The sequence below is a fragment of the Orbicella faveolata genome, unplaced genomic scaffold (genome assembly GCF_042242905.1).
Source record: "Orbicella faveolata isolate gen_17 unplaced genomic scaffold, um_ofav_v1 contig_2, whole genome shotgun sequence".
Classification (NCBI taxonomy): domain Eukaryota; kingdom Metazoa; phylum Cnidaria; class Anthozoa; order Scleractinia; family Merulinidae; genus Orbicella; species Orbicella faveolata.
In genome coordinates this window covers 25726903-25753378 of record NW_028301547.1, presented here as the reverse complement: position 1 = coordinate 25753378, position 26476 = coordinate 25726903, and the positions used below count along the sequence as shown (strand labels likewise).

At 39.6% G+C, this 26476-nt stretch overlaps 2 protein-coding genes across 3 annotated transcripts; one reads left to right on the top strand and one right to left on the bottom strand.

Moving 5' to 3' along the window:
* Positions 1–3085: 3085 nt before the first annotated feature.
* LOC110049788 (cerebellar degeneration-related protein 2-like) lies at positions 3086–8953 on the top strand. 2 transcript variants are annotated; one of them, XM_020755614.2, is made up of 3 exons: positions 3086–3329; positions 5406–5518; positions 6065–8953. In XM_020755614.2, exons 1-3 carry the CDS (start codon positions 3245–3247, stop codon positions 7097–7099), a joined length of 1233 nt encoding a protein of 410 aa, XP_020611273.2. In that variant the 5' UTR covers positions 3086–3244; the 3' UTR covers positions 7100–8953. The 2 variants fall into 2 exon arrangements, with proteins under 2 accessions (XP_020611273.2, XP_089146645.1); XM_089290519.1 differs by lacking the exon at positions 3086–3329 and adding an exon at positions 4372–4477.
* On the bottom strand, positions 8911–26466 carry LOC110049822 (H(+)/Cl(-) exchange transporter 7-like). The gene is made up of 23 exons (XM_089290518.1): positions 26302–26466; positions 26086–26166; positions 25925–25990; positions 24069–24134; positions 23466–23598; positions 21118–21227; positions 20114–20194; positions 18782–19022; positions 18027–18202; positions 17682–17736; positions 17154–17214; positions 16423–16561; positions 16008–16101; positions 15271–15492; positions 14721–14848; positions 14340–14425; positions 13913–13958; positions 12896–12985; positions 12724–12813; positions 11926–12015; positions 11353–11436; positions 10640–10720; positions 8911–10065 (listed from the first exon to the last, which is right to left on the bottom strand). Exons 1-23 carry the CDS (start codon positions 26374–26376, stop codon positions 9946–9948), a joined length of 2415 nt encoding a protein of 804 aa, XP_089146644.1. The 5' UTR covers positions 26377–26466; the 3' UTR covers positions 8911–9945.
* Positions 26467–26476: the final 10 nt, after the last annotated feature.

The following is a 26476-nucleotide window of genomic DNA, read 5'->3' as shown; positions in this document are numbered from 1 at the left end:
TATGGAGAAAACGGTTCTTTTCTTTATAATTAATAAGGAAAAGGGAGTGAAATATATCGAAAATAACAAGGTCACAAATCGATCTGGACACGTTACGAGAAACAGAGAAACACAAACCTGAAGTAAGGTAAGTATATATATTTTTTTCAATATTCGTTCAAATTTTTTCAAAAATCCTCATATTTCGACTGTTGCGTAAACTGTGCGTAAATACAGACAGACGCTCATTTCCCGTGCTTGGGCTACCTGTGGCTCAAAGAATTCGTAAACTAAGTAAAAGGCTACGTCATAAGGAAATGAGGAGAAGGAAATTCCATTCAGTCTAACCTATCACGTCGACGCCAAGCGTACAACCCGAACTCTACAAGAACAGACCTTTTAACTAGTTCTAATCTTCTCCAAGACCACTACGAAACAAGCAGAATATTTAAATTTACCGGACAACTCGGCAATAATTTTCTGGTCAAAATTCTCCCCAATCTGGCAAACAAACAACGTAAGTTTCTCAAGTGTTCACTCGCGCGCGCACTGAGCCACTGACATTTGTCCATAATCTCGTACCCAGATCTCACTTTGTATGACGCTTGGCCGTGGGAGATCTGGGTTCAAGATTAATTTGTCCAGTGTTCATAAAAAAATTCTTTAAGGAGCATCTCGAACCTAGTTAACATCATTGATCGTTTTATCCTGATCATCCCCGCCCCTGCTCTTATCCGAGTATACGATGGTTGGGTATGAAGAGAACTTCTAGCAGTCTTGGTGCGCAGTAGGTCTTTCTCACCAGCGCCGGCTAAAATATCAAAACTACACTACGCGCTTAGTCCGTGGAGCGTGACCGTAAATAAAACGTGAAGAAAAAATGGCCGCGTGAAATCCTGAGGATTTCGCGCGGAAAGTATTTTTCTTGCGGTTACGCACGACGGACTAAGCGAAAGAGGATCTGTCTGCCATTTTACCGCCTGAGATATGGCTGTTTTCAGTGTTTGGCAAAAGTCGCGAAAGCCCTCCGTCTTGTTTCGCAACAGAAAAAAAGAGCTTGCTAATTGACAACTAAACATTTTTTAACAAATTATATTATAGGCTCGAGGTGTTTATGAGGATCTATTAGGTGATCGTCGATGAGGTCGAATCGAGAGCGAACAATCAAATTAAACTAAATTTTCTTCAAATAATGATTTCCAATTAATTTTGCTACGTGTAAAGATGTTATTGAACAGCCGTGAGCTCAAATTAACTTCTTTTTCCCCAAGTTTATGGACCCAATCGTAGGCAAAACAAGAAAAACAAGCCAGTATTTTATTGTCTTTTTTAAAACTTTAGGTGCGGTGGCTGGGATCATAAAGTTAAGCATACCAGAGGAACTTTCTCTCGTATTTGTAAACCTCCGTTTACGTTTACACTGCATTTCACTGACTGTCTGCCTTTTAGTCTCTGACTAAATTGTTATTTGAAACCAATGTCGTCCTAGGGCCGAGGTGTTGGCCAAACGAATCGTGGCCTCTGGGAACCAACCTCGTTCCCAGGTTCTCTCATCTTCCCGCCCCTGGTAACGAGGTTGTCTGGGAATGAGGTTGAATTGAAAGGTCTGAAACTTGTTGTAGTGTACGCGAGCACATATCATAAGAGGATGTATTACACGGTAGCAAGGTGGCGAGAAGATATGTTCGAGTGACAAAAACAATATCTCACGAATGGGCGCATCGAACGAGTGAGATATTGTACGTTTTTTCCATGAAGCATAAAATTCATATCTTTGAGCAAACGTGTAATGCATGTTCTTTTTACTATTTGGAGACCAAATATCTGACATGACCGATTTTATGACCTTTATTGCGTTTTCAAATAATCAAGTTTTACAAATACGGGTGAGCTTCATAGAAAATACAAAGAACCCGGTGTTCTCGTTCTCAAAGTCTTTCAGAAAACTCATTCGCTTCTTCGTCAATTAGCAAAACAAATCTGCCTGCCACCGCCATAATTCTAAACAGAAAACGACGCAACAAACCAAGTTCATTCAACGCTGGAAAAGACGGGAATCGTGACGTCAAAGAACGAAATGACACTCGCAAGAGTGACATACGAAAAATCAGCCACTCGAATCCTGGATGAAGTCAACCTCGTTCCCAGACCCTCTCTTCTCTGCCTCCCTTTGGGAGAAACGAGGGAGGCAGAGGAGAGAGAGAGCCTGGGAACGACGTTGGGATGAAGTGGGGTATGGAATCTACGGGTGGTTTAGTTCCCATTAAAACACTCTCCTCCATGTAATAAATCAGTTCATTAAATGATTTGATATTTCAAAGTCGCTTCAATCTCCGTTTCTTTAAGATACTTTGCGAAACACAGTGTGTGTAAAAAAAAATTTTGGTCGCTCGAGTGGTAGACTAAAAGTAGTCCCTCTTTTGCTCAGTCCGTCGTGTATGACGCGAAAGAAAACTGCGAGAAAAAAATGGCCGCGTGAACTGCTGGGAGCGAGAAGCACGCGCCTCGCCCCAGGATTTCACGCGGCCATTTTTTTTCTCGCGGTTTTCTTTCGCGTCACGCACCACGAACTAAGCGAAAAAGGGACTACTCGCAGTCTGCTCTAGTGGGAATTTGAGCGCGATACCGAAACTGATAAGCACTGGGCAGAGAGAGGAACGCTGTAATTTCTGAAAAGTCGCCGGGTAAATATATTTTTAATTTTAAGAACTAAGACAAACAAGACAACATGATCTGATGATTCTGATCTCTTCCGCGCGATTATGCACGATTTTACCGTATTAAATTTATCACAGATAAAATTATAACTTGTCAATAAAACCACAAATTACACTCTCTGGTAAAATCTACTTCTCAGATTAAAAAAATAAAATAGCGCTTACGTCGAGAGAGGACCGCGTCAACGAAAAACTGGAGCATCTGTTGTCAACCCAGACTTAAAGAGTTAATCTCTGAACAGTCAAAACACGGCCTCCAGCTTTCCGTTCGTTTCTTTTGATTGGCTATTTGAAGTACTTTCCCTCCCTGTCGCCTGATGAAATCTTCTTCACAGGTCACACTCTGTGATTATGCAAATGACGACACAGAAACTGACGTGGCAAAAGCCAGCCTCGTTCGTGTGATTGTCTGTGTCCTTATTTACATTTTACCGCAATATCTTTGTTCTGTTTTGCTTTGCCTTCGCCGCTTAACCGGCGAGAACGCGGCGTTTTCTTGTCAAAGATCGGTTATGGGAGACTGATCGGGCAGATTTTTATTCGCTTCGATGGAGGTGAATTCACCACTTTACAATTTGGAATTCATCGGAGAAAGCATGGAACAGAAAGATCGAGGATCGCACTATTGTACCGGTGAGTGTTTGTGTTAAATCTCGTTGTTTCTTTCTCACATCACTACGTATTAGCGTGAGTTTTTCTTTTTTCGTTGCTTAAGGGAAGATTAAAAGGCCTGAGCCTTGAAATAAAATATTTATCAGTGGCTGCCGTCGGATTTATCGAGTCCAGATATTATATGAAATATTCGATTGAGAATTCTGTTACACGCGATCAAAGAATTTTTGTATTGCTTTGAGAGACCAAAATTTTGTTTTTAAGCAGTCGTCATTTCGGGCAAGATATTTTGTTAAGCCATTCTCCTGCCCTTTGAGGATTTTTCAAAAGCAGATAATCAATTTAAACGTTGGCTGGTTTCTCAATGAAGGGCAATTTCAGATTTCAACACAACGCCCGAAGGGAATTTCATCTTAAATTTCGCTTCGGCGAAGAATTTTATGAATTTATTTTTAACCGTCGATATTGTCATCGAACAAAAGCAGTAGAGTTAAGCAATTGCTTTGAGTGAAAACAGATTAGCTACGCTAGTAAATTACCCTCTTTATCCTCGGGTCAATGCATTTTAAAGCTCTTTCTCTTGGGAACACCCAAACATTTCACTTCCGCTGGGTCAGACAATTGCGTCACTTCCGCTTATAATCGGGAAAACCCAACAGAAGAAGGCACCGTCCTTAAACCAAATGATTCGCTGTACAGTCAATGGCTTTCCTTTGAATGGTCGCACACTAGGGTCTCATTCAGAACATAAGCTGGTCGAAGTTAGACTTCGGGTTGAAAAGATTGGTCTCAAATTACGGTCGGGATTGTTAAGAACTGATTTTTGAGATATTTCCTGGAGAAATTTTTAAAAACTCGTTTCAGATAATCATTTTCTTTTTTATAGCTTTTAGTTATGTGACAGGCACACACAAAAGCTGCTAATAAGACCAGAAGCCGGCTTATATCAATAATATGTTGACCCAGTAAACAAGATTTCCTTGCGCTTATTAATCGACTGTGTTCAAGACCTGAAATCCTATTGGTCGCAGTGAGCAAATGTTTTAAAGCGTGTAAAATATATTGTTAACCTTAGCAACTGTTCAACTGTTTAAGAGCTTTAATCATGGAATCCACATCGATGTGTCGTGAAACTTATACTGCTTGTGATAATCGATGGCACATACTAGGTGAGAGATACTTGAAATCCTAAGTTAATAGATTCCCTTATGACGCGAACGCTCAGGTTTAGCTGCAAGTGACTTCAATATTTGCATGGGTTTTGGTATGTTAGTGCGCATATCAAATAATGATCACTTTTATAAATCACCAGACTTAAGTCTATTTCAACGTTATTTCAACGCTATACCCAGAGTACAGCTCTGTTTAAAGTTAACTGCTTTATTTATTTATTCCATAAAATCTTTGGACATCACTGACCGCTAAGAACTACAGTAATGTAATGCACATTTCAAATAAACTTCGACAATTTTTATAGAGTATAAAGAAGCGATATGCACGTAGTGTCCTTGAATTTCCCCAGGAGACAGGCAATTCCAGTCTTCGTAAGTTCTGGAATATTAGATATTATTTTCAATTTGGTGGGTTTTTTTTTCAAAATGAATCAAGAATTCTTACTTATTTCTGTATTTTGTTGAAATTGTGCTACTGAGTGAAGTTGGTTTTAAGGATGTTAGAGACTGCCAGTCAAACGGTTGCACTCACAAGTTAATCTTGTTTCGAGCTATTAGAGAGACCGAGAAAATGAAAAACTATCGCGCACGCATTCCATTCGACACGACATCGACATCGATATCGACAGTCACGAGTCGATACACCCTCATGTCGGAGTCAATGTGATTTGGGCTAACTGAGAATAAAGCTACTAGATACATGTTGAAAGACAGTCTTCAACTCGAATTTCTGATCAACAGAAAGAACAACAGTCGAGGGTTCCACTATCTAACTTCAAAGAATGTAAAATATATAAAGCCACTGCATATTCAAGCGTGACGAAAGGAAGCCATATCAATGCTTCACATTGTTACCAATGTAACTCAGTGATTTTACCACTCACTGTCATTGTTTTTGTGTTCTATCCTTGCATTCATTTAATAGATCTCGAGTTGGCGGCAGAGATCGGAAAAAATCTTCTGGAGCGGAACAAAGAACTGGAAGTGATGTTGAAATCATCGCACCAGTATCTTGAGGAACAGACTGTTAAAAATGAGGTGAGTAAATAAAGAGAATACTAAAAAAAATTAATTACGAGTTGGAAGAGGCTACGGCTCGAGCGAGATACGGTACATGATAGTGATTCTTGTTTTCATATTACGGGAGGTCTATTAATATTTGGTAACTGGCGGTAAATTCTTTATCGCTATTAACTCATTTATATTCGTTTTGGAAAGCAAGCCGGACAGAGAGGAAAAGAGCCAGACGATTCATCCAGGGGTAGAACTTTTGGGTTATAATCCGGGGGGGGGACCTTTCATGTGAAGAGGTTGTGAATGCTCGTCGTAAATTACTGAAAAACTAGCAAACTTTTATCAAAACAATCTGGGCTAACATCCCCTCCGGATCCCTGCATTCTGGCAGTGGGGAGTTGCAGTGCTTACTTTGCTTTGCTCATACTTAAAAACTGCATGGGGTTTGAGTGATTTGGTTCTGTAGGCCACCTACCTCTACTCTTCCTTCCCCCCCCCCCCCCTCCCTCCTGTTCTCCCCACCAGCGGAGCGATACTGAGCTAATTCATGATTTATTGTTGACTTTTCAGTTCCTTTCCAAACAACTGGAGACATTACGAGAGTTGCATGACAGCCAAGTTCGGACTTGCGAACAGATGGAGTCCACGGCTTTAGATCTGCAAAAGAACAATAAAGAACTGCAAAGCGAGACAGCTGTCTTGCGAAAACGGTATCAAAGTCTCGTGCAGACTGTGGATTGTTTGGAAAGTAAGTGCGACGAGTACAAAACACAGCTCGAAGAACTGCAAATAGAACGAATGCGCCTTCAGAGAGAAATGGCGGGTTCTTTGTCACTCAAACTTACTCCGAAAGAGAACGGTTATGAACTGGAAAGCGATGATGAATCGGATGATACGGAAAAAGATGAAAAAGTCTTAGGTTTTAAGAAGGATATTGAAATTCTAAATGACAGGATTATGAAATTAAAAAGGCAACATTCTGTGGAAAGACGTCGAAGGGAGGAACTCGAGATCGAATTGTCAGACTTGATTCATGAAAATCAACAACTTGATAAAGAACTATTGGACTTCGCAGAACAAGCGAAAGTCTGGCAACAACTGGAGAACGAGGTGTCTTGTCTGAGTCTGTCAATCGATAACAGCTCGGAACATGTACGGCAAATCTCGGAAAGCACCGAGGATGAATCATTTGTTCTCGTTGAGAACGAACTGGATCGCCAAAGCAACGCTATGTCAGACCAAAGTGAGGTAGAGATTTTGAGTCCTTCTCACGAAGTAAAATCCCCACTTAAACAGAACAGCACGTCATTCCTATCCGAGCTTGGAAGTCAGTATCACGAGCTAGTCCAAAAATACGATTCTCTTGTTAAACGGTGTAAAAGTGAGGGTATAGTGCAAGACATCGCTCCAATTCCGACCGTACAGCGAGCGATTCAGACCTCGCCGCTTGATGAAGTGCCCGTGCAGTTTGGAGACGACACTTCACAGCAAAGCAGCGCGTCAGGGAAAGCCAGGGAGTACAGACAACTTTTTGCGCAAATCTACTCCAAAATACAAGAATCGAAGAAGTTTAATCCAGCAGATAAAACAGAGGAAAAAAACTAATGTAATCTTAAGGAAGTTACGCCACGGTTTGCGCATCTTGAAAAGTTTAGCCTAAATTTTTCAAGTTCGTCGTTTGTAATCCGTGTCAGTCCTCACCATCCTTAACAATCCTCGTTGCTTTATAGTTTATTACTATCTCTTAGGTGTTTTTGCATCTTAGTGAACAAATATTTTCAGGTTTCCTTCAATTTAAAGGTAATTCTGTACGCGGCCAAAATAACTCAAAATACCGTGACTGAGCTCGTTTAAGCTACCTGCGACTCTTGAAGAAGTAGACAATGATATCAACTTGCAAAGGTGGTGAGATTTCCTTTCAGTCTGTACAAACACGACATCCTAAGAGGACAGTGTTTTTTTTTAGTTTTAAGTATTTTGCGAGAAAATTCGGAGGTAATTGAAACTAATATAAAAGTGCCTCTACTCGTGGTATCATATTCCGGGGGGGGTGGGTGGGTGGGTCCCATCTGAAAAGGACGGGGATGCTCGTCGGAAATTTGAAAAGAACCCCTAAGAGGTACCAAGATCCTGTTTGGAGGGCGTGGCTTGAAATTTTCTTCACCCCTAAGAGGTACTAATTCTTAAGCAACACATCGACTAACACTGACTTTTATGGCTCAATACCCTGAAAAGCACCGCGAAAGCCCCTGCTGTGGAGCTTTTAAGGCTTAACCCTCTAAAAGGTACCAAACCCACTCTTTTAACTCCTAAAAGGTATGACGAGCACCCCCCGTCCTTTTTATATGGGAGTCCCCCCCCGGGATTTTATTCACTGATAACTTCCGTTTTCCGTTTAACTGAGGTGTGAAACTGTGAGTACATAGTCTTATTTATATTAAGTTCATTCAAAACCCATTAATACACTCCACCATAGAAATCACAGAAAATGCTCAAGTGTGGCTTCGCTGTAGCTGTAAATGAACCTTTCAGCCTAAAGAAAACTATTTTCCAGAGAGCGTTTTATTTGTGTAGGTAATCAAATGATTCCCAGAGTAATTTGGAACAAATCAGCTCAAGTGAATTTTTAAAAGACTTAAGAAAAATGCACGAGCCCGTAAGACGAAGTGCAATTTGTAGTCTTTCAAAAATTTGCGAGTGCTTATTTATTCCAATTTGGAGTAAACCAAATTGCACGAGAAAAATCCTTTGATTTTTTGTTAATAACATACATGCACTCAATTTGATTTCAACTTTGATTTCAACTTTTTGCACACAGTTTCAATTTGCGATTAATTGACGTGTGCTCAGCTAATAAGCATGCTGAAAGGTTTGTTTGTATTATTATTAAGTGAGAAACAGCCAAAGAAGTTAAATAATATAAGGGAAAACACAAACAGGGATACATATCAGAGCTTTTTCCATATTCTTAAGCCGATTATTTACCCTAGTTTTAGACATCTAAGCATTGTCGTGATTTGAACCCTTCACTGGGAAAACCACGTCAAACGCGACCTGAGTGAACTGTGGCTTTTTCTCGTTGTTCATAGAATTTACCCACAAAATAACACGTTTGCTACGAATGTGGAGAACAAGGCAACAGGTGACTCAAAACTTAATGACAGCCCCTAGGACACTTCAATTTCAATAAATTTTTAAACCCACTCGTGGGATAAATTATGTAAACACCTGAAATAATGTAAACATGCTGAAAGGTTTGTATGTATATTATGAAGTGAGAAACAACCAGAGAAGCTGGTTGTGAATAGGGGCATAAAATCAAAGTCATCATTGGCATCATTGAAAATACAGCAACAGGATATAATTTTTTCATATTTTTGTTACCTCTATATAGTGTTTATTTATGTTCAACAAAGTTTTGCTGACTTGTTTTATTAAAAATATAAATATTAACATAAACTCTTTGCTCATTTTAGTCTATCAAAATAGATTATCTTCTATATCATCGTTTTGTACCGTACGCGTCTATTTGTACACCTACTTTAAAACTACGGCGATTTTTATTACAAAAACATTGTCAACTAGACGGTTTTCTGGCTGGGTTGCTGAATGTCTCTGTATGTATGTATATAACAGAACAACTCAAGGTACGAGAAGGGGAGGGAGACGGGGGGGGGGGGGGTCGGTTAGGAAAGACAACAAGAATACTCGAACTTTCCCTTTCCCCTCACTTCAGCTCTGCTACCCGGTCCTCATCCCGAGTACTTTTGCTCTGATATCGTCACGGAATCTTTCAAGCCGCGCGTGACGAACCCAAAGCGAGAAGAGAGTCTGCGTGTTTGGCGGTCAAATCGAAAAAAATAAAATACAGAGAGCGTATTAAAATACACCTCTGGTAAATTACAACATTTAATACATGTAATTCATAGCTGTTATTTTGCCCTTGCTTTTGCTAGAAACGACTTGACCGCCGCACTTAAGTGTAGACTATACTGCTATTACTCAGTACCGACACTGTCGTAATATTTGCACGCAGTCATTTTAGTACAAGGGACTTTCCAGTTCAATCAATCCTCAGTGCTCTTCCAAGCTAAGAGAGGATAAAGTGTAACTGAGCGAGTTAATCCCCATATTGGCCTTATTGTAAGGGTTATTTTTAGATCACTCCCGTTATCGGAAATCCCAGGACTGTCCGGAAATAGCCAATCATGTGACGCAGATTTTGGTGAAATGGACAACCCGAGCGGCTTTACACGCGTTTTCATCCTCCACGAAAACATCCACGCCACGCGCGTGGTAACATCGGTGAAAGAACTGGGTACCATGTTTAAAAATAATTTGAGACAGGTTAACTTGAGAAGAAGGTCTATATGGGGGATTTTTCTCTCTTGCACAGCGCCATAATGACTGTGTCCCTCAGGAACGTTACCATGAGCTAGAATATTAAGTAATCAGAAGGAATCATGTATGGAGTTAGCTTCCAGAATATGAACTTCCTCCAAGCCAATCTGACCGCGGTGACTCCACATTCGATAACGGGCAATGTCTTTTCTTGTAACCATGCCGACAACCTGCAATAATACACAGCCGTATTAAAACAAAAATAATACACTGCAATACAGTAATAGTACAACCGACAACATTTAGGATATTCTCTGAGCATCTCTCTTAACCCATTTCCCTAAGACAATTATTTTAACAGGAAAACCATCATTCTGGAGTAAATTATCCGGCCATCATGTTAATTTTTTTAACGCAAGGCGAAGAAACAAAAAATAGAAACAAATATTTCGCAGGTTCCAAAAAATATTCTCGTGTACTCCAAGAAATTTATAATTGAAAATGAGTCTCTCCACCTTCTCTCCAATAAGCTCGCTTCAAAAGATACTATTGAAAAGAAATGTCTCACGACTTAAAAAAACACCAGGGTGACCCTTCCTTAGCGAATAAGATAACTTTTGTTTGAAAAATATGGGACTGCTTCGCATTTTCTCCCTTACCACGCTTTTTTGATTTGCAAAAATTGAAAACAAAACGATGTTAAGAAAACGTAACCATTCAAGAGTTCAAGACTGAACCACAAATAAACGACGGGCAGGTAAACTCGCGCAGCCATACAGCTCATTTCCAGGCCCACTCACTCACCTCGTTGTTTTCATTTACCGCAACAATGTGCCTAAGTCCCAGGGCCCTAAACAACCTGAAAGCCCGTAAAAGTGATGAATTCTGAAACAAAAGCAAAATGGAAAGAATTAAAAACAGTTGCACCTAGGCATTGCATTCATTACGTACGATTCGTCAGCTTAGGTTATGCCGCTAGAACTGCTGTGGCTGCGCGCGAGAATTCAACATCGAGCAAAAACCAATCACAGACAGCCCTGTCACAGAGCGGTTTTCACCCGAGGATCGGAAGGTAATTGGTTTTGCATTACTACGTTACACGACTGGCTTAAAAAATCTCGCGCCACATTTTAATCCAATCAGAAGTAAAACCAAAACTATGACTTACTCGCACACGTTTTCCCGCTCTTTGCATCAGTTACGTATGATTACTTCAAGTTTTGATTGGCTCACTGTATTGTCTGTGTCCTTTGTGATTGGCCAGATTGCTCACTTTGGTTTTGGTTTGACGACACTCAGTTGAAAACCACTCGACACAATGCACGAGTCTGAAGAATTTTCAGACCCCTCTCTTGAACGGGACAAGAAAAACTACCCGAAGAGAGACGACTCTTTACTCCGGTGATACATTCGCGTCGCTGCTGTAACTGGTCCCGACAACAGAAGAACATATCTTCTTCGATACTTATTGCAACGCCACATTTGCTTCAAGGGAAGTTTAGGATGCAATGACCTACCTCATTCACAGTATAAGGACTTGGGTTCATGAAAGGTCTAAGATCCATGTAGCATTCTCTTTCTTTCTGGGATATACTAACATTCTGGAAAAACAAAGAGTTGCAATTGAATAAATCTTAAAGAAAACGAGCACTAAATTCAAACCAGTCTTCCATGTCTTCAACACTAGCAACGCGACCCACCTTTCACTACATATTGTTTTATACTAAGGGTTATGATAATTTAAAAAATATCAGAAATAATAGCATGGATAAGATTGAACATTTTTTTTTGCCAGCCGACAGGGTTTGAGAACTCTGTCATTACAGTGCGACATTTCACAACAGCTTGAATGTTTGACAAGTTTGGAAGCCGATGTGTTAAGAAAGCAGGGACGGCCTCGCTTTCCAGCAATTCTTTTTCATACATAATTTTACTGAAGGAAGATCATGTGTGCTTTAATAAGGTGGTTAAAGCGAACAACAACAACCACCACAACAAAACACTACGAGGATTAACCTCGCGCCAAGAGAGTATAACCATATTGTAAACAATACACTTGATCAAGTGGGCGGGTAATTCGTCGTACATACCCTGATCGGAGGGAATCTTGGGTAGGCATCTCTGAAATCCTTTAGTTTCAATCCATGTCTTTTAAGTGGTATGTTATTTTCGGAGAATATCTGTTTTTAAAAGTGAGAAAAACTCAGTGAAAGGATCACATCTCGAGGAAGAAAGGTGCAACTTCAATTGATATTTTAGTTTTAGAAAATTGAGACTGCAGCGCGCGTCATTTTGGAGCGTGCGTTATGCGTGGCATTGCCATGCGCTCTTGCCTACTACAGCTAGCGTGGCAGGAAAACCTGGATTATCACTTGCGGTGTAGGTAAAGAAAGTACAGTTTGCGTCGGGCCAAGTGGTCCATACCACCCGAGCTTATCCCGATTTCCGTAGCATGAAGCTAATAGGAGTCTTTCTACCCCCCCCCTCCCCCCTGGATGGGATGTTAGTCCTTCTCAGAGTTACCTCCAGCATGAAATTCGTCGTACCCATTAAGACAGGCTCTGTGAGAGTCTTGCCCAAGAACACAACACAATTTCCCCGGCCAGTGCTTAAACCAAGACCGCTCGATCCGGAGTCGAGCACATTAACCATGAGGCCACCGCAACTCCACCGTTGTAGGCCCGTAGGACAGCGGGAATTTTTAATGCAAGCACTTTGATTTGTTACTAAAGACTGAATAACTTATGCATATATTCTTTAAAAATATTAGCTCCTATCTTAACACGTTGCTTAGCTTACCAATTTTCCTTTGTTCCATAGGAACAATTAGTCTACATCTGGGGTAAACTGAACAAACATATAACAATAACATTCCTGCAAATACTCACTTTTTGTTTCAGAAGAATAATAAGTTGAGATCTTAAGATTAAACCACGGAAAGTCCCAAATGTGGCCGGGTTGTTGGTGGGAGCGGCATCCTGAAACAATAACGCCAAAATAAACAGCCATCCATGTTCATACTGAATAAACGACGTACAAGAACAAGAGAAAACACTATACCTCTTCACCAGACGTGTCCAGATAATCTACCACAGGAAAACCATTGTGGTGTGAACTTTTGTCTTTTAACACATCAACTATTCGTCCAACCTGACAGAAGATATAATAAACTAACAGTCAAAACTATCTAAACACACACCCTTCCCTGATTGCTTCAAACGTAATTTCTTCACAACTAGTCAATCCGAAACCTTGTCCACTGTCCTTGGTCTCCTACGCAGGACGCTCTTCAGGCTCGTCACGCAATCTGGGTGGGCGAGGAAGATTGCGTGACGAACCCAAAGAGCGTTTGCTTAAGAGGCTATGTTGTCCTACAATATCAAGTTAGCGAGCTGAAATGGCCAGATAAATGGCCGAATTTGAGTATGATAAAATGATTATACCTTTTGTTAGAATACTTCAGTCGGCATATCTGACTCGATTGTTTCCATCATGGGTTCTTAGACATGACTTAATTTCACCAAAGTAAGAATTATAGCAAGACCAAACTCGCCTGACATACCGCCAAAGCGTACCAAAACGTTACTGTAAGGTACATATGCTAATCTGATTCGTGATTATCATCGCCAGCGGTCAACACGAAACAGTTACAATTTCAAATGAAAAAAACGTTATTCCCAGGGCTTCTCCCTTAGAAATTGGGGAAAAGCTCTGGTAAAGAGGTTGCCAATGATGGAAAGAGCAATAAAAGGGTGGGGACGGGCAGGGCGGTTGCTTTGAAAAGAACACGTAATAGACAATTGCGTTAGTTTAAAATACGTCAGTAATAGACCTTTTGCAAAAATGGCACCTAAGTTCGAATAACAATACTTTATACATCCTTAGGATCGTAGTGATGTTTCCACACAAAGGATTTTTCACATTAATGTGAGGCTCAGGACGTATAACTAAGGATTGTTACTCAAATTTTGGCGCTATTTATACAAAGGTCAATCAGAACTGTAAACTTAGATGAGAAACAGCTAGTGTGTAACAAAACGTATCTACGTATTTTAAAGGTATCTTGAAGGTATTTACCTTTTCGACTGATTTAAAACAAACCACCTTTCTACTCATAATATCACTGAAAAGAATAGCAGATAAATAGCGTTACTTTAGGGTGATCGATATGTAAATTTTCATGCCAGTATCCAACATTAACACGTAAAAAGATGATGAGAATAAAGAACTCATCAACTAGAGTAAGTACCACCACTAAGTTCTATTTTGTGACAAAGAACAAGGAGAACTTGATACTTATTTTTTTGAGTTTGCGTTACTTACGGTTTGAGAGTGGCCGAGTAGTAACTGGTTTGGTTTTACCACACTCGATCAAAAACCGCTCTAAACCGAAGTAAAACCAAAACCAAAACCTTACGTAATTGCCTGAGAACTTTCGACACTCAACTGAAAACCGCCCTGACAGCCAGGAGCTCATTCACATGCATCTATATTTTAGGCTTACCTAACGTTCATTCCGACAGCCATGACAGGCGCATCCCAGCCAAGTAAAGGAACACCTTGCAGTTTGATGTGAATATCGTACAAACCCTGAAAAAAGAAAGTTGAAAATTAAGAATCTCAGGAACAATACTCACTGTTTCCCTCAAGGCAAGTCAATAACTGTCTTTATTATATGGCCTGTGTTTGTAGCCGTAATGTCCATGGGCCGATTACGGGCTTGCAAAACCAAAGCAAAAAGCCATATGATAAACAACTTCTTAATCTCGGACATTCGGTCTTCACTTCACGGGAAAATCTCAAACCTCAGCCTTGTCGGCAAGGTCTCGGTTTGAGATTTTCCCATAAAGACCTCACTCTCGGTTAATAAGTAGTTAATTCTGACCTCGTTAAAGAAATCACCAACCCATTTGGCGATCATAAGAACGATCATGATAGGAATACCAAAGCTGATATTTCCAGTGGCTTCCATTAAAATAACGGTCAGACTGATGGTCATTCGGACAACACCGCCTACAAAGAAAAAAACAACACAATAAATATTTCAGTTCCAAAACTACAATACATTTAAAAACGACCATTTCGCTCCGAAAACGGATATGTTTTTCGTCCACACTAAGGGGACTGTGAGAGAGACCATATGACCATTTGACGTCGGCGTTTTCGAAAAGTTCCGTTTTCATCCGTCAACACTACATCACCTTGCCGGCTCCACTCGTCTCGTCCCCAGAGCTACTTGCCTCTTTTAGCTGGCGGGGCCTTACCACCAGAAAAAAAGGGTACGATAGCAATAGAGGCCTTTAGTTTGACACTGCGTTGCGATTCGAGAATAAGTAAAAGCTCTTTCCAAATGGTTTCACTTTCAGACAAAGACGAAACAAAAGCAAATGACAGTTTCTTGTCGTAACACCAAATCTCCACAGATGTATCCTTACCAAGAGTGGCCGCGGCTCCTATAAGAGCGTAGCTTCCAGGGTCTCCCCAGTGCCCCCTAGGAAACCACTTCCTCAAGGCCACCCCAAACAGTCGTCCCCAGGCTGCTCCGGTTAGAATGCACGGGACAAAAAGACCACTGGGTACGAATAAACCGTAAGTCCAAGTGGCCAATAAGAAATAGGCTGGAGCAAAACCAGCCAACGTGGCCACGTGATAAGAGGCTAAAGAGAAAAGAATTGAACGTATTTAGAAAACAGGGTACACAGAATGTCGAATAAAATCACGAAAATTGACTTGGTTTCACTTTAGTAAGTTCTTAGGTTTAAAAACCTGCGCCATATACTCAAAAAAAATCAGATTCCAAACCTAACCGCGACTTTGCGCCAATGTAATTGCTTTAGCATTTGTTTCACAACACTCTGTTGAAAACCAGTATAATCTGTCATTATTCATTGTTTTTCTATGACCAGCATGACAGGTATTCACTTGCCAGCTACTACAACACAACAGATTCTTTAGCATTTATCAATCATGTATCTAGAATGCAACATGCAGTCACTATTTTAGCGTGAGGTCAGAACATATGAAATTAATTTTCCAAGAAATAATCTGCTGTGACCAGGGAAACTACGTGCTGGGTTCCTTTGGCTTGTGAGGGTCAAGCAAACGGGGAAGATGTCTGAAAAAAGTGAAATACTGTTTTGCAATCTAATATGTACTTTATAAACTCTCTTACTCTCTGGTAAGTGAAAGAGGTTTTTAATAGACTCCTCTGGTGTGTTGAAGACCAAAGTCCCCATAGCACTGTACTGGCCATCCTCACAGAAAAACTACACACATAAGAAGGAGACAAAAATATCAGTTATGATTATTGAACACTCTTCATTCTATGTACTTATCGACTGAGTGGGAGGGCCGGCAGCAAGGTCCGTAAGTCCTGACTGAAGCCAAATATTTTCCCATCTGGCCCTTCCACTCCGTCAATAAGTACATATTGTTAGATGACAGTGAATAATTAAAACATCACCATTCCCTTGGGCATTTAACACCTTTCAATCACAAATACATGTCAATCTGAATATCAAATCAAGTGTTCGCACTTCTCTAACAATGAAACAACACCTTATCTAGAGAACAACAGTGCAGCAGACCTGTAAGGGCCTTGAAATGTTTGCCGCTCCTATTGGTTTGCAGTCGTGGTAAGAGTAGATTAGTACAAATGCAACGGTAGCACTCATGACTGAAACTATGAGTGCTTCAACAACACGAACCCAGTTCTTTTTGACAAACCTGAAACAAAATCAAAAGGAAATCAACCATTCACTTAAAAGTTGCTAATTTGTCTATGGAAAGCAGCTAAGCACAAGTCAGCACAACACAGGTCTAAACTGGCTTGGAGAAATCCAAGCACAAGAGAATTTCCAAATATTACTCACATTCATACGATTACCTACACTAATTCCCCGGGGAGTGGGGGTACTCCCTTATATGGGCTATATAGGTATGTGCGGCCCCAAAGGGTAGGGTTTTTTAGCCATTTTTGTCATAAATAGGGTATCAGTTTTGGCCATTTTGGTCTTAAATAGGGTATGGTTTTGGCTGCCTTAGTCTTGGATTGGGTATGCTTCTTGGAAGAAGATACTTTTTCATTATTATCAATAAGACCATCAACAAAAGCCCTTCATAACTGGATTTTAGGGCAACTGTGCCAGCAGCAAAAGTCATAAATATCGAATTTTTGGTCAGGTCATAAATAGGGTAGCAAAAATTGCAGATTTTTGGTCATAAATAGGGTAGGGGTTTTGGGAAGTGGGCTGCACACCCCCACCCAACTTTTCTGGGAGTACCCCCCCCCCCCCGCCCCCCCGGGACTAATTCGTACCTCATTCTAAATATGCACAGGTGGTGATTGATTGCATTGAAAAGAGCTCCAAGTAAGCCACCTGAAAAACATCAAACATGAAATATGAAATAACCATGATAAGAAATGGGCCACACATCCCTAACAATACAGGTATTAAGAATATTTCAGCCTGAAAAAGGTTCAAGTTGTCAGGAGGTCAAGTTATCAAATATTGACAAACATGGTTTGAGTTATTGAGGGCAAAATGATTTAGAAAATGACCTGAAGGGACACAAAAATTACTTCAAGTTAGCGGGAGGTTCAAGTTATTGAGGGTTTGTGTTACTGAGGGTAAGATTACAGTAAATAAATGATGGAAATACAGGGGAAATCGTTTTTGGTTTGAGTTAGCGAGGGTTTGAGTTATCAGGAATCAGTTGTACTCTGTTCCTCTAAATGAGCAGTCCTATAATTACATATCATCAAAGTTTATTACCTACTGTATTTGGAAAATTACTATTAATTCTCTTGTTAGTAAGTTATAGATTTTGTTACATAACTGCTCACCAATTATTGCCATCACACAAAACAAAGGAATCTCATAGCTTGAGTATGTCTGTCCCTAGAGAATAAAAATTAAAAATACCAAAAATTAAATGCAGTCTACTGCATATAAAGCAGACTGGCACTTCTACCATATAGAGCAAATTCAAGAAATTTTTAAAGCTGTTGTTAGTAAATAAAAGAAAATAATACATTTAGAAAGGGTTATTACACCACTACTAAAGTTAGTTAGACCAAAATCAAACAATCAGACTTCTCTATTACCATTTCAATAAAGAAAATGAAATGCACTAAATAATAAACATACATTTTCTACCATTTGTGTGCAGCTTATGGCCTGCAACTAACCTCAAATGTACCAAAGTTGATAAGTCCTGGGTTTGAAAGGTCCATAGGATCACCATTAAAAATGGACAACAGTACATTCAGCGTAAATGTGGAAACCATAGACGCAAAGAACATTCGCCATGTTAGACTCTGATTCCAAAAGCTTGCTCCTTCTTCCAAACTAAAGAGCACTCCACCTTGAACAAGGCATAAATATGTAATGACCAACCACTTATGTACAGTGCTAGTATTAAATAAAAATCAACACCATCTGTCATGCAGTCAAATCCATCCTAATGTCTCCCATGCCATTTATTATACAGCCAAGTAGAAGGCTGAAAAACCGTTGCATATTCAGCAATACCCCAGAAAACTGTTAGTACTGTGGTTTCCTGCAGGTATTCATCTGGGAATCAAATCTTTGGATCTTACCACTCAAGCGTTCTTTAAAATTTTAAAATTACATTTTCAGAAATCCCATTCTGTCAGCTTGAAAAATTTGAAAGAAAGACTGATCATTGAGAAAATGATCAACTTACACGTAAATTTGTAACAATCACTCACCAATGGGGGCTCCAAATGCTGCTGATACCCTAGCTGCCCCAGCCAAGAAAGACTGATCATTGAGAAAATGACCAACTTACATGTAAATTTGTAACTAATCACTCACCAATGGGGGCTCCAAATGTTACTGATACCCCAGCTGCCCCAGCCAAGAAAGACTGATCATCGAGAAAATGATCAACTTACATGTAAATTTGTAACAAATCACTCACCAATGGGGGCTCCAAATGCTGCTGATACCCCAGCTGCTGCTCCTCCAGAAACAAAATCTCTTTTTTCATGATCTTCACGAAAGTACTCAAATAATTTGAAGTCTTTGTTGAATGTTGTAGATCTCCCTTGCGAGATACCTGCTGCAACTACAGCTCCAGCATGAATCATGGGGCCTTCTTTACCACAAGCTAGGCCGCCAGCAACTGAAAATATTACACCAACTACTTTGCAAATCAAGGTCTGGTGAAAAGAAAAGCCATTTGGTTAGTTATAAGTAACAGGGCACCCATTTCTATACATTTTCCATGTCAGCACTTTTGGCTGGCCGCAGCACACCCATCTCACAGTTAATACATTTGCAAGTTGTTCACATGTCACAAGGAACCCTGTCACACCTCAGAAATTATAGTATCAAATTGCATAAAAAGAAATGGATGGTTACATAACACTCAATCCAGCCATTTTCCTTGCAGGAAACCCAGTGATTTCCCTGGCCAAGGAATCCGAGATCAAGGTCAAATTGGGAGGCTTTTATGAATTTTAGGTCACTATTTGAGAATGTGAATATATAATGTTTCCACAACTTTTTCTCTCTGAGTACATACTCTCTAATCAGCCATAACAATAAAAATACAAACTTGGGAAACACCCAGGGCTTCAACCATTAACATCTGAACATTGAATTTAAATACAAATAAAACGAAATAGATCATCAGACTAATCTCTGTTTACTTAATACTTTAAAATACTGTTAGTAACAATAATTAGTAGTTCCCTGTTAATTTACTACAAGTATAATATTATTGCACACAGATCTCTATGTATTCTAGCCTTTTCCAGGCATTCAATTACCGGTAGTTGGGGTGCAGCATGAAAAAATAGGGGAGAAGTGCGGCAAGAGAAAGCAAAAGAACGCCTATGGGCAAACTTAATAAAAGGTCCTTCTGCCCACTTATAGACTGCCTACAAGGACCCATAACAAGACCGCCAGCTTGTGGTTTTCAGTTGTCAACAAATGTGATAATTCTCCGGGATGTAGATAGAAAATCGCTGAAAGCTCCAAAACAACACAGCCATATTGCATTTCTCCTCTGTGTCAGTAATGCACGAGTGTTCACAAAACCTGTCAAAATTGACCAATCAGAGGGTATGCCAGATCCTGGTACATACCGTAATGACCTTTCTTTAAGTTTGCCCACAAGCATTCTTTCACTTTCTCTCACCGCGCTTCTCCACTGTTTTTTCGCTTACTGTTTTTTCCCGCTGCGCCCCAACTAACTGAATGCCTGGAAGAATTTGAAGCTACATGTGCATGCATTCAGTTTGTTTACCTTCACTCTGACAACATGTGGCACTTTTACTCCATTGAGGTAACATTTGATCTGCGGAATACCACTCCCAGCAGCTACAGGCTAAACCAAGAAAGATGTCACTTTGTAATGTGATTCAGAAGAAGACCTAACATGGTTACTGTACACATACTTTGATAATACATGTATCCATATAATATCTAAACACAGTCGATATATATATTTTCTTCATACAATATCCTGTATGTTGTCAAGCAAGATGAGTGAGAAGAAAAGAGGAGATTACCAACTGAGAGATTTTACACGTAATATTAATAATTATCTAATGATAACTTTCAAATATTATTCCACAAGCTCATGCTGGATGTACATAGCATGATAGATAACCAACTTTGCTGTATAAAATAATCAACCTCGATCCAACAATCATCATGGAAAACTGTTTTTCATTGTTTAAAACAAGCATGCACCTGATTGGTAGAGGCACGGTGCCCTCATGGTTAGTGTGCTCGACTTTAGATCGAGCAGTCTTTGTTTGGGCCCTGGCCGGGGACATTGCCTTACCGTTCTTGGGCAACACACTTTACTCGCACCATGCCTCTCTCCACCCAGGTGTACAAATGGATACCGGCAAATTCAATGCTGGGTAACCCTGCAATGGACTAGAATCCTATCCAGGGGGAAGTAGAAATATTCCTAGTCCCTTCATGTTACAGAGACGTGGATACTGTAAGCTCTGGCCTGATGGGCCACTTGGCTTGTATGTAGACTTTTATGAACCTGATTTGTTGTTGCAAAACAAGAAACCCAGAAGATGCTGGCTTGAGATTAACTTGCACTGACTCATTCCACCCAGTCAAGTTACTGAAAATCAGTGAATCAATTACTGCTGCTCAACAGAATGATACGATTTGGAACATTGGCCGCAATTACCTTACCCTTCTTTAACAATGTACAATAAATCAAGGAAGTCTAAGATAGACTGTAAATTCTGTTAAAATAACCACTTCCATTATTTTTATTACCTCTCCATAGACAACCAGCACAGCTGCAATGAGAACAAACAAAACATCGAGAGCAACCCATAAGGAGAAGGGTGCGGACATGCAGTCCCCACTGGTGCATAAGTCGATATCTGTCATTTGGTCAAGAACTCTTTAAATGATCAGAAGCGTCAGAACAGGCAATTAGGTACATTAAAAATAAAGAACTATCCCGCCTTATATCCACCATTAGTGTAATATTATTTTGAGTCATAAGAAGTGTTTTGTCATACTGCATTACACAGTCCGGAATATCCCAATATATTAGGACATCTGTGATGTCACGAAACTCACGTTTCAACCAATGAGAATGCGTATTTTGGTTGGAGTGTTGCATACCTGCCAACCCCCAGAGTACAAAAACCTGGAGACGGCTAGAAATCTTTGCATTGTAAGAATATAATTTTCTTTAGGTACTCTAGACCTTGAATTTGCCTCTTGGCAGAATGCAGGACCTGAAACAAATCACAAGCACTTAGAAAATTATTACGTTGCTTACAGATGTCACTATTATTACAAATGTATTTTTCGTTTTAAAATATGAATTTATTTTGAATGTAGTTACCACATTAGTCTCACTAAATAAGAGAGTGCCCTCAAGTGGTCTGATGACTCTCATGTTTTCTATTTTTTATTACATACATTGTATTCTTAACCAAACTGATATGCAACCTGTTCACAACCAATTATTAATGTTTTGCATTAGTTTCACGATAAGTAATGTTTAACACTCAACACTACATTTTAAACTTTTGTACCTTTTCAGTCTTTGCTTTCATAAAAATTATTTTGCAAAAATATTACTTTCTGGTACATTCAAGCTTCATGGGGAGTTGAAAAGAATCATCATCTACCAGGAACACCTGCAGTGTGTATAGTTTTTTAAAATGCCAAAAAAAAAAAGAGTACAATACCCCCTACAAACCTTAACTTAAATGTTTGCATGGCCCTCAATGTCTGGTAAATGAGCACAAACAATCTCCTCTACCCTTTGTGCCATTCCTTGGGATACTGATAGCATCCATTTATAGGGAATCACTGCACTACTCCTGGCCTGTCTGTTTCGCTGCCACTTCTGTGCTGTAGGTGGTTTTCAACAGGCTGTTGGCTCTCCAGTGATACAACTGGGGTGCACATTCCGTGAATCCACCAACAGAGACCTCCCAAATTTGTTTAATTTCGTCTGCGTACTTAGCGACGTCTTCTTTCCTCTCTTTTCCATTTGTTTTTTCCCCAAAAATTCGGCAAAGTGCCTTGAGCAGTCGAGTATGTTCTTCCATGTACTTAAGAGAGAGAAATTGAAAACAACTGTCATAAAAATGAAGGAACGATGCATTGCCAAACCTTATAACAACAGCGGTTCAGGTACACTCTCAAGGCCTCAAATTCAAAGAGAGTTTACAAAATATCGGTGTTGTTTACAACCCTGTAACTTGGCATGATGAAACTTTAACAACACTAGAACCAGTAAAAAATATACACAGCTCAATGGAAAATACGTAAATACTAGAAAATAACGCATACTCTTTACTAACCTTAATACTTGGCCACAAAATCGCGTCTACATCGTTGCTTGACACCAAAAAAACTCAAATGATTAGAAGACAGTCAATGTTCTCCCACTACCAAAATGGCCGCTTATTCTCCTTCTCAATGTTTGGTCGCAAAAAGTCCTGGACAACACTGGCCAGACTCTATGTAAGGCTGGAAACAACATACTTTCTTTGTCTGCCCGAAAGGTCCGCCATTTCCCTACTAACAATAGCTTCATGACGTCTTGGCCGTTCCAATTTATCGGGATATTCCGGACTACTCCAGGTACCAAAACGTAAGTTACTTCCGGTCGTTTTTTTTTAAGCTGGTTTTTAACTCTGTTGTTGTCCAGCAAAACAAAAAGTTTCTTTTGTTTCGCGTTCGACAAAAAGATGCCGCTAGGAAAAGTGCCTTTTTTTGCATACGTTATTTCTCGAAAACGAAGAGCAACCCAGCGAAAAAAAAATACAGGGCAATACTTTCAGCTGAAATGAAGTCCACATGCAAAATTTCAGCTAATTTGGAGCAAAAAAAAAAAAAAAACAACCAAAATCGTCACTTATCCCCTTTTATGACTAGCTTCTTCAAATGGTAGCTGCATGATCACATCAGATGGTAAGCAATTTCATGTAAAACTAGCTTCACAGATAAGGACAATGAAAATATAGTTTCAAGAACAGTTTCCATTCAAAACATCAAACTTAAACAGTACTATTGCCTGATTTTAAAACATCAGCCTTAAATTAACATAAGTACAGGAATTTAATGTTTGTGCAAAGATCAAGAAAAAAGGATACATTTTTTAATAAGAGTATATTTCTTGTCAGCTAAAAGTATGATTAACATGTCAATAGTAAAGGCGATAAGTCCAGTAACAAAGCCAATGACAAACATGACGACCCATCTGTTGATGTTGATACGAAGTCTTTCCTGAAAAAAAAAACACACACACGCTTAAAATACAAGATACGTGGTGTTACTTTTGATGCTATTCCTCAAAATGTTATGCTCCCTCTAACACGTAGACGCTACCAGCTAACTAGGGCACCAGTATAAAGGTTTCAATGAGGACACTGAACATCTGAAAATTGAACAGCCATGTGGAATATTTGCTTGCTTGGTTTGACCATCTAGAGGAACTTTTTTCTTACAATACAGATGTTCAGTTCAAGATGTTTTGTCTGGAGGTGGTGAGGGGGGGGGGGGGAATACTTGCATAGCCTGTAACAATGAGACATGGTTCAAAATGTCTTGTCTGGAGGTGGGGAGGTGGTACTTGCATGGCCTGTAAAAATGAGACACAGGGCTATGCTAACATACTTTTAATCAATAATTTATCATTTAATAATATTTGACATTATTATATGTTTCTCAACTCTTGATAAGTATATTTTTCTTACCTCGGGTGTGTATGACTTTTGTTCTTTGAAGTAAAGTGTATTTTCAGCAGTATCATAGTCTAAACTCTTATTAAGATATAAAACAGTTCAAATGAGTTGCTTTCCAAAAATGCCCCTCATAATAACGGTTAAATGGAGGAACAAATTATATTGCTGATCTTCATCATTAAGAGTTACTGTACGGATCAAATGCTAGTGTTTATAGGATAATTGGATCGTGTGAACAAAAGGCATCCATGGTTGAGTGTCAATAGCCTTGATCAACCCTTGATGCTTGATTGACACTTGATTGATACAGTGTTTATACTTGATCGACACTCAATCAATACCTGATTGACACTTGATCAACAAGTCAGTTAACACTTAACATGTCAATAGTCAACTAAGTTTTCCAGATATGCAGTTGACTGACTTATGAGCCAGTTGACACTCAACCAACTATTGACCGACTGTTGATCAAGTGTGGATCAATAATTATTGTTGATAGAGTGTCAATGGAGTGTTGATGGAGTGTCGATGGAGTGTTGACGGAGTATTGATTGAGTGTTGACTGAGTATCAATTGACATGTTGATTGAGTGGCGATCAAGATGTTGAATGAGTGTCGATTGAGGGTATCAATAGACACTCATCCGCAGATGCCTTTAATATAAATGATCCGGATAATTATTTTGTTGATCATGATACATGTAATATTAATGTCTTCCTCAAATGCTCTAGGTAACATGTAAAGTCTCCATGGTCAAATGGAGTCACCATATAATGCAGGATAACACAGCTTTGAATCTGTGTGTATCAGCTGCTGCTCTGTGTAGTCAAACAGACTCGAAAGTTGGACCCGTGGTGAACTGATAAACTCCACCGTGTTGTCATAGAACTAGTAGGTAGATATACTTTTCAAACAACTTGATTTAACATCCTCCCATCAATTTCATTTAATAATTTTGTGTTTGTGGACCGGGTATTGTATACCTGAGGAGGACCCATGAAATTTAATAAGTGACAAATCGTTTACAGTATGAATAAAAATTAAATTATAATTGACGGTGTGAGTAGCTAAATAATGAAAAACTCTGCCAATCGTAACAAGTCGTAGAAGTTGAGTCCACCTGCAAGTGTAGAGGGTCGTACAGGAGGGGTCTTTGGCATGGTTCACGAATGGAAAAAATAGAGGATCACGAATCACAGACATAACAATTTTGTTTTCCCGAATCACAAAATAAGCAAGTAAGATACTATCTTTAATGACCCGTTCTTACACTAGAAACAGTGTTTGAAGAAAGCAAAATCACGAATGACTAAGTCAAGGCTCCATATTGCAAATCGCATACCTAAGTCACTCTCCATAGATGACTCTAACCATTCGGAGGACTTGCGTCTCAAAATCACGTAGAATAGAGTGGTAAAATCACGAATATCGGTTAATGATTCAGGTTCTTCACGGGTCACGCAAAATCTTCCGGTTACGAGTCACGTATAATAATTTCCTAAATTCACGTTTCAGGGAAAATGAAATCAGCTAATCACGCATCACGAGAATACCCCTGTACAACCCTCAGTGTACGTCTAACTTGACCAACATCACTTGGTCATAGCAATGCTGACTGGATGTAAAACGTATCATAAGAACAAAACTTCTTTTAATTTAATGCTGTGCTGATTACTTAAATCAATAGTTTTTATTTTTTACTTTCTTGGTACTTCATAATTTCAAGGAAGACAGCTTGACGTCCAAGGAAGTTTTTAAAAACAGACGTGACACCTTGTGGCTAATCATGTGACAAGGAGGATCTACATTTTCCAGAGCAGTGCTCAACATAATAGTAATAACAAGCACATTCACTATTGACATTATACCTCATATTTTGAGGATATTTTTTGAAGGCTTCCAGGTTCTGTCACTAAGCCCCGAGTCGACACATCCTGATCGATGAAAGAGAAAATAAATGCTATCAGCACAAGCACGGTACCGATTCACGATGTATACACATCACGTTGTTTAAAATTCACAAGCTCACCTCTCGACTAGTCTCCAACTGCAGAGAATTAGAACCTTCTGTGGTATTTCTCCGACGACTCAAGCAAGGCTGAACTGCCGGCTACAAAGAGAAAATGAGAAAATAGCGCTCTAATGTTAACAGCAAGAGTTTTGCAAACTAGGTCTTACATCATTTAAAACGTACAGGCTAAAGAAGGAAGTGTGTTTGGTTTGTCCCGATCAATGTTCAACTTACTTGATCCAGACCAAGAAGCGGCGAATTTTCAGACGTCATATTGCTCAAGCTTCTCATACGCTGTGAATGCTGCATATAGAAAGTGTTTTGTATAAAGACAGCGACCTCAACGAAGATAATATATTCGAGAACTTGCAGTTTTCATGTGACCATACCGATATGTTACCCAGTACTC